This window comes from Ambystoma mexicanum, chromosome 2q (genome assembly GCF_040938575.1).
Source record: "Ambystoma mexicanum isolate Mex_15411 chromosome 2q, UKY_AmexF1_1, whole genome shotgun sequence".
NCBI classification, from domain to species: Eukaryota; Metazoa; Chordata; class Amphibia; order Caudata; family Ambystomatidae; genus Ambystoma; species Ambystoma mexicanum.
In genome coordinates this window covers 1,282,445,711-1,282,457,311 of record NC_090924.1, presented here as the reverse complement: position 1 = coordinate 1,282,457,311, position 11,601 = coordinate 1,282,445,711, and the positions used below count along the sequence as shown (strand labels likewise).

Here is an 11,601-nt window from a genome sequence, read left to right as displayed (position 1 = left end):
TGCCAAAAGCCAGAATTAAATCAAAGGCTCCTCTGGAGCATATCAAAAGATTAAAGGCCTACTGGTGAGGCCCTTCTGCCAGCTAGTGGGCTCTCAAAACAGGACAGAGCCACAATCAGCACATTTCTCCATGTCTGCCAACCAAGAGTCGGAGAGAGGGTGGCTCAAGCCTGTATACACAAGATTTGATATAGATTTAGAGGGGCAAGGACAGGCTAATGGTACATGGCAAAATAGTTTCGTCAAGTTGTTTACATTTCCTATTTCATGCACACAACATTCCGTTATCGAGATTATAGCAGGCTTCATTCAGTAAAAGAAAAACAAACTCCATTGTAGTATACTTTTCAGTTTTATTCAATTTATTAATGTTACAGGGGATTTGCACTGTCAAACGATGCCCGCGAATCCAAAGTAAAGAGGTCTAATGGATAGACATAGTCATCCATCATATTACCTATTTAAACATTCTTGATTCATGTGCATTTTGACATTTCCCAAACGTTCTAAAAATGTTTAAGGGTATTTAAAATCGCTTTTAAAGGTCTTTCGAAAGTATTATGTCATTAAAAAATGAAGTCTACATTCTACCACAAATTTCACATAAATAACCTTATTTCAAACTTTCATTTTTAATTACATCTCAAACAAAAGACCTTTCACGGTTTGTTGGCAAGGATACACACTCGAGGAAACAAATGCATAGCTCAAGGTCCAACAGTTCAATTTAGGTCTTATTTCAACAAGATTACAATCTTTTCTTTCACGGGCCTATTTTTTAGTTTCACAGATTGTTCCTCTAGTGTTAAAAGTCCTTCAATCTGCATGAATGGTTCTCGCATCAAACTGCATGCTTTCACAGGAAAGGCCAGTGGTGCAAGTGACCGATGCTTCTGTTGAGCTTAAGGTATTTGGCCTTGCACGTAAAAGCCCAGCATGAGGCAGACTGTCACACCACGTCAGACTGCATGCCCACAATACAAAATGCGTTATTAAACTGTGGTCAGTGTCAGGATTTTTAAGTAAAACATGGCATGAGGTCCAAACCGATGGGAGCTCCTGGGTCTAACATGCTAATTTAAAAAAGCAGCACCACGAAAGCATCACTTAACATGGGTAGAGAACAATTGGTACAAAACATAAGTTATAGCAAAGGTTTAGTCATCCCATAGAAACAGCTGGCCTGTAATATTACACGAACCACCTATAAGTGAGTAAGTGCAGAGCAGGTTTCTGGTGGCCAATATGGATAATGGCTGTAGACCAATTAACGCAGTAAACACGCTAACATTGACTGATGTTTGTTGAAGGCACCGCATACTTGCTTTTCTGACAGTCACCCATTCGATTATACAGATTTTTGGATAAATGAGATACGAGAACACCATCAAAAAAGGAGCGGCATTTCATCTTGGCATAGTTACTGTATTACATATTGACTGACATTTGAAACACTTGCAAGAAACGCCTATTAAATACTTCAATTTCTCATGTCTAGAACATTTTTCCATTTTAAGATTTGGTCAGCATTGCTGGAAAGGTGCACATCCTCAACTTAATGGGACATTCACTGGAAAAAAAAAAATAGTACACAATAGCCATGTTCAATATGCTTTTACCACAACATACCTGTGCTATTCAAATTGTAATGTCCCCTCTGCCCCCCAAAATGTTGCAGAATTTCAATGAAGGAACATATTTTAAAATGTAACAGCCCATCTTAAGGTCTCCTTGGGAAAAGACCCAATTATTTGAGAATGATTGGATTAGTTTAGAGCGCTTCAGTTCAGAAGAGTGAAGAGAGCTCGAAGGTCAAAAATAGGGATGCGTGGATACGGATAATACAGGTGAATGGGGGAGAAAAGGGAGCAGGTACCCACAACACCTTAATCTTTTGCCAACAACCAGAAAACGTTCACACTTCTCTCCCACCCCCAGGAACAAAAAGAAAGTTCAACTCAAAAACGTGTTATTTGAAAGGTAAACAAACTACAGCTCTGCTACATTTGAATTAACAGAGATAAAACGTTTTCTTGAAAGCAGCAGCACAGCACGAAGTTATAAGCTGAAACTGCTTCCTTTATTAAAAGTCAGAAAGGAAAGGTTGCAGGGAGGACTTTAAGGTCACTTCTGTCGCTTAAACGGAAATGGCTGACCGGAGGATCTCTTCCACAAACTCAGCAGAGCTGGTAGAGTTGTGTTTCTTTCCAAATCAACGTTTGCCAAAAAAAAAAGCAGTTGAACCTTCGGCTTTCAGAGGTTGTGATCCACAAGGTGTCCGCCAGGAACGCAGCACATCTGAGGTAGTCAACCCACATGACGATTTAGTATCTGAACGTAAAAAGATTTTCAAATGACCACTGGATGCAGATATTTTTTACAGTATATTTATCAAATAACCAGTGAATCTACTCAAACATTTCAGGTACAACTGACACCTTTTCCCCCTTTTGTAAGATAAAAAGCAGTTGGTAAGGTTTGCCTTCCAGAACGCAGGAGATCCAAAATTGTGTCTCACGTAGGCTGCACTTGATCCAGCAGAGTTCTCAAGATGGTTATGTTCATAGTCGCCAGCTGTAGTTTAGTTACCTTAGTAGAGGGGTTATCAAAAAAGCATTCCTTAATTGTTACATGTTTTTTTCTGCTGCTTACTGGTCATCTAGCACAGCATACTGGTTGCCTAGCTGAAGTTGAAGCGCTTGGTTTTTCGAGCCCTCTTCCCTACCTCTACTTTTGTGTTTTACTACTTCAAAGGTCTTCTCCATTTCTCTGTCTCTAAGGGAAAACAGATACAATAAGTTCATATTTTTTCCTTAGCAATATTCAAATGTGCCTTTTTACCTTTAAAACTCCCAAAACAGCAGCCAATTAAAATTAAATAACTTTAAAACAATGTATTTTGCATGGGTGTAGCGGTCAAAACACCAGCTTTAGAAGGCAATTGACCAACATATGTGCAATATTGTACATTGCCATATTTAAACATTAAACACACCATGACTTGGCAAATCGTGTCATTTGGCAAAACACCAAGATTCCAGCTGCTGTATTCACACAACTGCAAATACAAGGATGCAGGTTACTAGGCCAATAGAAATGTGAACGGCAGCAGCGATTCCCGGATGTTCAAGACAGCTGTTCTCTGCCAATATGTAGCAAACAAATTAATCGGAGCATCTACTCTGCACAATCTGCTCGAAATACGGAGCGCTGGTTACTTATTCCCACCCAAATACTAGCCTCAAACATTATAAAGGAATGCGAGCGACGCAAACCTTAAAGGCAGAAGTCCTCCAATTTCTAAGTAATACCAGATCACAAGCAAAAAAAAAAAAAAAAAAAAAAGTTTTTCTGGTATGTGAGGGAGGAACAGGGTTTAAGAAAATAATGGCGCAGACGAAGGACAGTAGGAGTAACCTGCTGAAATGCCATGACTACAATGTCCATACAAGTTTAAGGCAGGCTGCGGAATAAGAAAGGAGGCAAGAAGGGAAAGGTGGTTAGGTGCAGACAAAGCAAACAGATCAAAGAAGTGACGCTAGACAGAACAGCACACAGCTGTAGAGGTTGGTGGAGCTACCAAACAGCATGAATAGTCTGGAAACGTTAGACATACAAGACCATCTACTCTGAAGCGAGCAGACACCGTTAAGTCAGGCGAGTAAGATTCAGCTGGGTGGTAAAATTCTGGAGCAATTTTAAAACCTGTATCTAGGCAGCTATAAAGGGGTGAAGTGGATAAGTAGTTTCATATGACTGTCAAGAGCTTCAACAGCCTAAACTATTAGAGCTATAGATGTTCATGAGTTGGGGTTTGGATCCGATTAAATGGAGGACCAGGAGTCTTAGAAATAAGGGTGCCATTGGCTAGATTTCATGCACAGGTATTTGGAAACGTCAGTGTGGAGCAAAGCAAGCATGAAACAGACCGGTTGGAGAAGCACAAGTGGGCGCAATGGGAAGAGTGCTGGTGTCCAAGTAAAAGCACCTTCTTAATATTTTGGGGGACCTGGATAGCTTTGGTTGTAAATGAGTATGCCAAGTCCAAAGGCTCTTGGAAAAAGTGGCGACATCTTCCAGATGCTGAAAAACTAAGTTACTCGCCGTATTGACTAACCTGGCCCCCTTTCCTCCATACTGCTCGGGCGTCCCTTCCTAGGGACGGGAGACAGAACCTTTTTCAAACAACAAACCTTACCCTTTAAATTTAGAGGCACGGGGATGGGGGGCTGGGGTTAGTGGTGCAGCCCTAAGAGCATGTGCTACCTTGACTCCACCCACCAGCACCACACCTCAGTCCCCATTGACACGTCAACAATATTTAACATTCCCTAATGACACCAGTATTAGGGGGCCCTGGGGGAGGGGGTTTGCGACGGGGGGGGGGGGGGGGGGGGGTTGGTCGATGGTGGGACGTGTGGAAAGGTGACTAAGAGTATGTTAGTCATCACTACAGCGATTATTACTTCCGTCCCCTTTCCTCCATACTGCATGGGCGATTACAACTGAATGTAGCTTCGCAGTGGAGAGGAGATCCTCCTTAAGCAAATAGGTTCCTTAGAACCGCATGTCCGAAGGACGTGAACAAAATGCTTACAGAAAGCTGAAGGGGTGGCCCAGGTGGCCGCACTGCTTATGACTTGCCACGGAACCTGCTGCTGTAATGCAATGCCCGTGGCCCTGGCTCCGACAGCGTGAGCATGCATGTTGGCTGGCAGCGGCTTGTGTTGCCCCTCAAAGGCAGACGGCCGCAACCTTCCACCGGGCAATAGAAGCCTTGGATGCTTGATAACGGGGTCTGGAGCCCCTAAACCTGACAAAAAGTGTCTGACTTGCAGAAGCCCTTGGTCCTGTCCAGATAGAATTTCAGAGCGCGCCTGACATCCAGATAGTGCAAGACTCCGGCAGGTAAGACTACTCCCTCGTTTAGATGGAAAGCTGGGAGAGTATGCATGACCACCTTATCCCTGTGGAAAGTGTTATAGGGTTCTGAGGCCACCAGAGCCTGGATCTCGCCGACTCTTCAAGCAGAGGTGAGGCCCACCAACAAAGCTGTCTCAATGGTGACCAGCCTGATGTCCACAGATGCCATTGGCTCGTAGCCGCCCGACACCACATGGAGGTCCCACACGGGGTGTGGCCTCTTGGGCAGGTAGAGTCTGGACAAGCCTGCCAGATGTTGGGACTATCGGGTTGGAAGACGAGAAGACTTCTGCCGCTGAGTTTCTGTAGGCCCCTATGGCTACCAGATGGGTGCAACATGTGTTACCTGTATGCCTGTGTGCGCAAGAAGGAGAGTATGTCATCCAGTGTGCACGTAAGGGGGTTGATCTCCTTAGCGTCTGCCCAATGACAGAACATAGTCCATTTTCTCCTGCATTAGGTCTTGGTAGCCTTGGTCCTGGCAACCGAATGATCTAAGTTAGCCTGTGAGAGGCTCAGGTGCCTGAGGGTAACCTGCTCAGGCACCACGCTGCAAGGGCTAACTTCTGCAGGTTGGCTACCCTGCCCCCACCCACCCACTGAACAAGCAATGGGCTGGACCCAGCAGAAGGTGAATGGGTGGTCTGTACGTGAGGCTGAGCAGCTCAGAGCCACAGTCTCGCCGGCCACCAAGGAGCCATCAGAATGATGCTGCAGTGACAAGCTTCTTTTATCTTGTGGGTTACCCTGTGGACCAGGGGTGTGGCCGAGAAGGCATAGGCTGTCATGCTTTCCCACCAAATCTGTAATAAGTCACCCAGGGAGCCGGGGCCCTGCCAAGACGCGAACTGGTGGCACTTCCCGTTCCTCCAGGAGGCAAATAGATCCACCCAAGGGTGCCCCCATCTGCTGAAGAACTCCATCAGCAAATTGGTTGTTCAATTGATACTCAATTGTTCGCTCCCAGTCTGCTGAGCCTGTCTGCTTCCAAGTTGGCCTCCCCCATGAGGCGAACCGATGTGAGGTACATTGTTTTCTCCAGGGCCCATTCCCATATGCTGACCGCTAAGATGCAGTCGAGGGGACCTGGTACCCCTTCTGCTTGTTGACATAGTACATGCTGGTGGAGTGGTCGGTCCGGATAAGGACGGTCTTGCCCCAATGAGCAGAAGGAAAGCTTGGAGAGCTAGCCAGATGGCTCCCGAGTTCCAGCCAGTTGAATGCGACTTCTGATCCTGTCGGGTCCAGATTCCATGGATTCTGTGGCTATCCAGAGTGGCTCCCCACCCCTCTAGGGAGGAGTCCATAGTGATGGTGACCTGCGGGACAGCTGCTGGAAGGGCTGGTCTGTCCGCAGGTTGCAGTCCCTGGACCACCATGTGAGGTCCAAGTGGAGAGAAGGAGGTATGTTGATCAGCTCTGCTTGGGAGCCCTTTTCCTGACTCCATGAGGCTGCAAAGTGCAGCTGTAATCTCCTCATCCCGAGACTTGTGTGTGGCATGGCCAGGAGGACCGCTGCCATGATACCCAGTAAGTGTTAGTACCACCAGGCTGAGGTCACTGCTCTGGTAAGGAAGTGCATAGTGGCCCTCTTGATGGCCGTAATCTTGTCCTCCAAGGAATCTTCTCGGTGCTCGTTTCCCCAGATGAGGCCCAGGAAGGTGAGGCTATGCGTGGGCTGCAGCTGAGACTTGAGGTAGATCATAAGCCCTAGGCTGTGAAGAGTGCTCATAAGTGCAGAGGAGGTGTGGCTAACCCCCTCTGGGGATCTCGCCCTGACAAGCCAGTCATCCAGGTACAGGTAGACATGGTAGCCCTGGAGCCTGAGGAGGACTGCCTCCGCATTTGTGGGGCTGGTAAATAACCTGGGGCTGAGTTGAGGCCAAAGGGTAGCACCTTGTACTGGAAATGGCAGCCCATGATCCTGAAGTGCAGGAAGAAGCAATGTGGTTGCCAAATCGGGACATGTAGATGGGCGTCCTTCAGATCTAAGGAGCACATCCCTTCTCCAAAGTCTAGTGTCTCTGCAATGAGTGCTGGAGTAACCACCTTGAATTTCTGAAGAGAGGTTGAGGGTGGATAGGTGCAACACAACTCCCAGGCCAGCCTGGTTCTTTTGTATGTTGAAAATCATGGCATGAAAGCCCAATCCTCTGGGAGGCTGGGGCTTCTTCCACCGCCTGGCTCTCGACAAATCACTGCATCTCCGCTAACAGAATTGCTGTCCCAATCTGTGGGAGGGGAGGAGGACGGGGGTACCCCGAGGACACTACAGAGGATCCAGAGGTCTGCAAAGTTCTGGCACCAAAATTGCATGTGGAAGGCAAGTCTGCCCCCCCCCCCCTTTTACTGGAGACACGTGGGCCCAAAGGGATGTGTCATGCTTTCTTTCCTTCGGAGGCTGCTGCTGAGAGAGGGGGGGGGGGGGGGGGGGGGGTTGGGCTGCTGAGAGGGGGGTGAGGGGTTACGGACTGGAAGAAGTCCTTGCTGCTCCTGCCCCTGTTGCTTGCGCCAGTGCCGACTGGCCGAGCGGTCAGGTTGTCTCTACTTCCGTTCCTGGAAGCCCTGGAACGCACTGAATGACCCACCCCGCCCCCCTTGTCGGAGCGTTGATGCGACTGGGTGAACTACCTTGGGCGTGGCCTTCTTTAGGATAAAGACTTTGCAGTTTGCAAGCTGTTCTTTTTTTATCTAATTCCTCATCGGTGGTAGAGTGAAAGAGGTTGCTACCCTTGAACGGAAGGGCCAAAATGTGTTCGACATCAGTGTTAAGTTTAGTAGCCTGAAGCCAGCCCCTCTCATGTCCATGGCGATGTTGTGGGCCACAGTGGACTCCATGATGTCCTGCGCTACGTGCTTGGCTTCTCCTAGACCAGCTTTGAAGCGTGCCTGGCTCTGCACCGGAAGCTCTGGAAAGAAATCAGTTATTTCCGGCCAAAGTCTCTGGTTAGCGGCTGCCAGCATGGCTGCAGTGTTGGATTGGCGTAGCGAGGTTTTAGGAGTACAGCTTCTTCCCATAGGCCTCCAAGATCTTTTCCTTGCCTAGCAGCACTGAGGACTGCTGCTTAAAGTGATGCCGCAGCAATCCTGAGGGAGTTTGAGGGTGCGCCAACAGCAAGAGTTGATGCCCCTCCATCTGCTATACTTGCCATTGAGGAGTGTAGCTTGTTGTGGGGGTAGTTGTAGGGTGAAAGACCCCCCCCACCCCCTCCTCGGGCTGCTTGACCAGGTTGAGGAAGGCCCAGATTTTCCACCAAACCTGCAAGCCTTTTGTAGAAGGCTTTTGCTGACGGCGTGTCGGGGTCCTCCTCCTCGTCTGTGTCCACCAGGGTGTCTGGCTGGTCCGGAGCGGGTGGAGGAGTGCCGGGTGCCATTGGCTGCGGTACAGAGACTGGACCCTGCTGTGGAACCGCCTTACTGTGGGAGGCAGGGGAGCCAGAATCGAAGGGGCAGCGGGAGCTGTGCTGGGGCCTGTGGCACCGGAGCCATGCGATGAGACTATGGGCACTGGTGGAGTGACCGGAGGGAGCAAGTCCCTGATTGCATCCTGCAGGATGGCCCCCATCTGGGGGGTTTGCATCAGCACCAGCAACCTTTCGAAAAACCTGTTGGAGGAAGAAGAGGTGGCAGGAGATGCAGAGTGGCCCGGGGCTGCTGGGGCCGGAGCACACCGTCTAGGTTGCAGGGGAAACAGGCCCTGTGCTGCTGATGGATAAACTGTAGGCCACGTATCTGGTTGACACCAGTCCCACCTTGAGACCCATTCACCTGCCTGCTCTGTTCCTAGGAGTGGCATCGGACGAGTGGCCATGTGAAGTTGCGTGCCACGTGCAAAAGTCGTGGTGCATGGCTCCCTGGGCCCAGCCTCCTCCAAAACTCTTGCTGGTGGAGCATGAGGCCTACTCTGCACCTCAAGCCTAGGCCTGGAAGGCGTATTGCCCTCGGCATTAGTTTGTAGTACTGCGTGCAGGCGTCCCCTCAGACATTAAACCAGTACTAGTGCGTTGCCCCTTGGGTGTAAAAGAACTTTGCGGCCCCTCACCACGGAAGGCTACTGTGAGGCTGGTAGCTGGACTAGCCTCATTGCGTGTGCTGGTACAAGAACCTGAGAAGTTCCAGCTTGGGCATTCCCTTGGGAAGGAGTCGTCCTTACAGGGTGCGATGGAAAATATCAGCCCTCCCTTGGGCCGCAATCTCAGTTTGACGAAGTCCTTCAAGTCCTCGTGAGGCAATCTTTCGAAGAGCTCCCTCCACCTACCTAGCCTGTTCAGTGTGTCGTACGCGGTACAACCTTGCCAACTGGGGTCAACATAGGGAAGAGCCCCTTGCAGGCTGGACACCTGCTGAAGCCCACTGAAGTCGACATGCGCCAGGGAGGAGCGTGATGCCGGAGGACCATGTACCCGAATGACAGAAAGACGACAAAAGATAAAAGAATACGGGGAAGTGTGCATGGAATAACATGGCCAAAGCCAAGAGCGCTGGTGAAATCAGCCTGTTCCCGTTGACGCGGAAAAGGGGACAGAGGTACAGCGCCAGTTGCAGAGTCTGTAGCGCATGCTCCCAGGGCCGCGTGCCTCCAAATTTAAAGGGGGAAGAAGGTGTTTCTGATGGAAAAGGTCCATCTCCCGTCCCTAGGAAGGGACGCCAATGCAGTACGGAGGAAAGGGGACGGGACGTAAGCGTAAGTGGCAGTTTGTTGTAGCAGATAGGATATAAGGGTTGGGAGGGGCCAGGGAAGATGTGGTTGGGTCAGCAAAAAGGTGACCAGAAAAGCACAGTCCACCAGGCCTCAAAATGTGCACTCTGCTCTGAACTAGGTGATAATGTCATCTTTGCAAGTAAGCCAGTGTGCTCTGTGAAATTGGAGAACTGAGGGAGCAAGCGACTATGTATGGCTACTAGTTTGTACATTGAAATGTTGACCCCAGAATATACAATACCACCAAGAGTATAAAGTGTGAGGGGGAGGAGAAACCCATTAGAGCTTTGAAAGTAGATATGCCATGCAGGACAGATTAGTTAACTAGGAGACTAAAAGGAGATGACTGATGGATGAACATATTTGAAGGGGGATGTTTCAAAAGCAGCAGACAGATTTCACACCCAACTAATTTGATGCAAGAAAGAAGAAATTTGAAACTACCTCCCCAGCATGGCCTATGGAATTGCTGAGGCCAATATTTGAAAACGTGCACTGTGCCAATAAGAAAATGTATACAGCAGTGCAGCGGAAGTACAATTTGAAAGAAAAAAATTACAAGGTTCTCGGTTGTATTGAGAGCAGCAGTCACGAAGTAACTGAGTAGCCGAGAGCATTCACTAATTTCATTAGCCAATTTGAAATATGAAAGAAACCACCAATACTCGAAAATTAAGCAAAAGCAGAGGGGGTGCGAATGAAAGTGAGAATCCATGAAACTTAACATTCCCAAAAATGTGTCCCCTGTAGCGAAGGGAGCGTGAAGGTGAGGGGTCCGGTCCCTAGAAGACTAAAATCTGCTTTCAAAACTTGCCTGTAATATTTTAACTGGACAGATTAAAATGTGTATATATCAAAGCTAAAGAAATGTATGCAAGTTCATGCGGCATCACAATAAGTTTTCATTTACATAATCCGGCTTCCCAGGCTAATCTTGGCACAAATGAGCCCCAATCTTTTAAATACCCCACAGAAGGAAGCTACAGTTTTCAACAACCAGCTTAATAGATCGGATATAACTGGGCATAATGAGTAGTACCTTAGGAGAATATGCACGCAAGTTTAGTGCTCTACCCAGAATTTTAAGGAGGGCAGGCCGTTTTTTTTCTCTCCACTTTAGGGCTCCGAATACACTTTTGAATAGTTGATGGGGATCTAGCTAAAATGAACAGAGTATAGCACCTAGCATAGAAGGTCTAGGCAGGTTATTGCAAATCAAATCATGTTTAATGGATACTAGGTTTAACTTTTAAATACTTAATTACCTTCGAGATTCTATATGCTTGGCAGTGGACTGCAATGATGGAAACTGCGAATCGTTGTAGATCTCGGGAGGCCCTTGTGGTTTCCTTGTCACAGCGCCAGATCTAGCTCCAGGAGGTCGATATACACCAGACTGTACAGGTTCTGGGGCTGCTTCAACTGTAGGGGGATTAAAAACAAAAATGTTTTAACACATCGAATCATACACATGCGCCCATCAGAATAAGTTGTATACTTAGTGTTATAGGTAAGCAGGCCTACATATTAGGTTACTATGCAAGAGTATGAATACACCAAACCTAGCCCCATATACTCAAGTGGCAAGGTGGGATAAGGGTGTCTGTGTATCCTGACGAGGGGTTAAAATAGATATGGCATTGATGAGCCGGCATACTCCTAGAGAAGCAGTTCTCTATAAATGAAAATGACAGATCCTTCCAATTGGTCCTTTTCCATAGGGTACAGCATTTGTAACGCGCCTATACGACATGCATTACTCACCGTAATAGCATTTCTGATTGGATCTGCTTAGATTCACATGCTATGCATATGGTCTGACATCCAGTGGTAACCGCGGAGTATTGCATCTGGTCTTTCGGGGTCCGAAAGGGGACATCTGCATAGGCGTGTCTGTAACACTATCCCCATCGTGACGTGTAGTGTACCCAAAATCCCTCACGCATCGAGGTCCCTCCGACTATTTTTTCTGCCAT

The 11,601-nt window shown here is 48.0% G+C and overlaps 1 protein-coding gene across 4 annotated transcripts in view; it reads right to left on the bottom strand.

Annotated features, from left to right (window-relative positions):
* Nucleotides 1-333: 333 nt before the first annotated feature.
* CDV3 (CDV3 homolog) overlaps nt 334-11,601 on the bottom strand; it is a 94,795-nt gene continuing 83,527 nt past the window's right edge. The window contains exons 4-5 of one of the 4 annotated variants that reach the window (XM_069648706.1): nt 10,891-11,047; nt 334-2,775 (exon numbers count right to left, since the gene is read on the bottom strand). In XM_069648706.1, the coding sequence (XP_069504807.1) occupies nt 2,649-2,775; nt 10,891-11,047 (284 nt within the window). In that variant the 3' untranslated portion in view covers nt 334-2,648. Of the gene's footprint in view, nt 2,776-3,352; nt 3,464-10,890; nt 11,048-11,601 lie in introns of those variants that run through there. The other 3 variants (XM_069648708.1, XM_069648709.1, XM_069648707.1) reach the window with 3 other exon arrangements.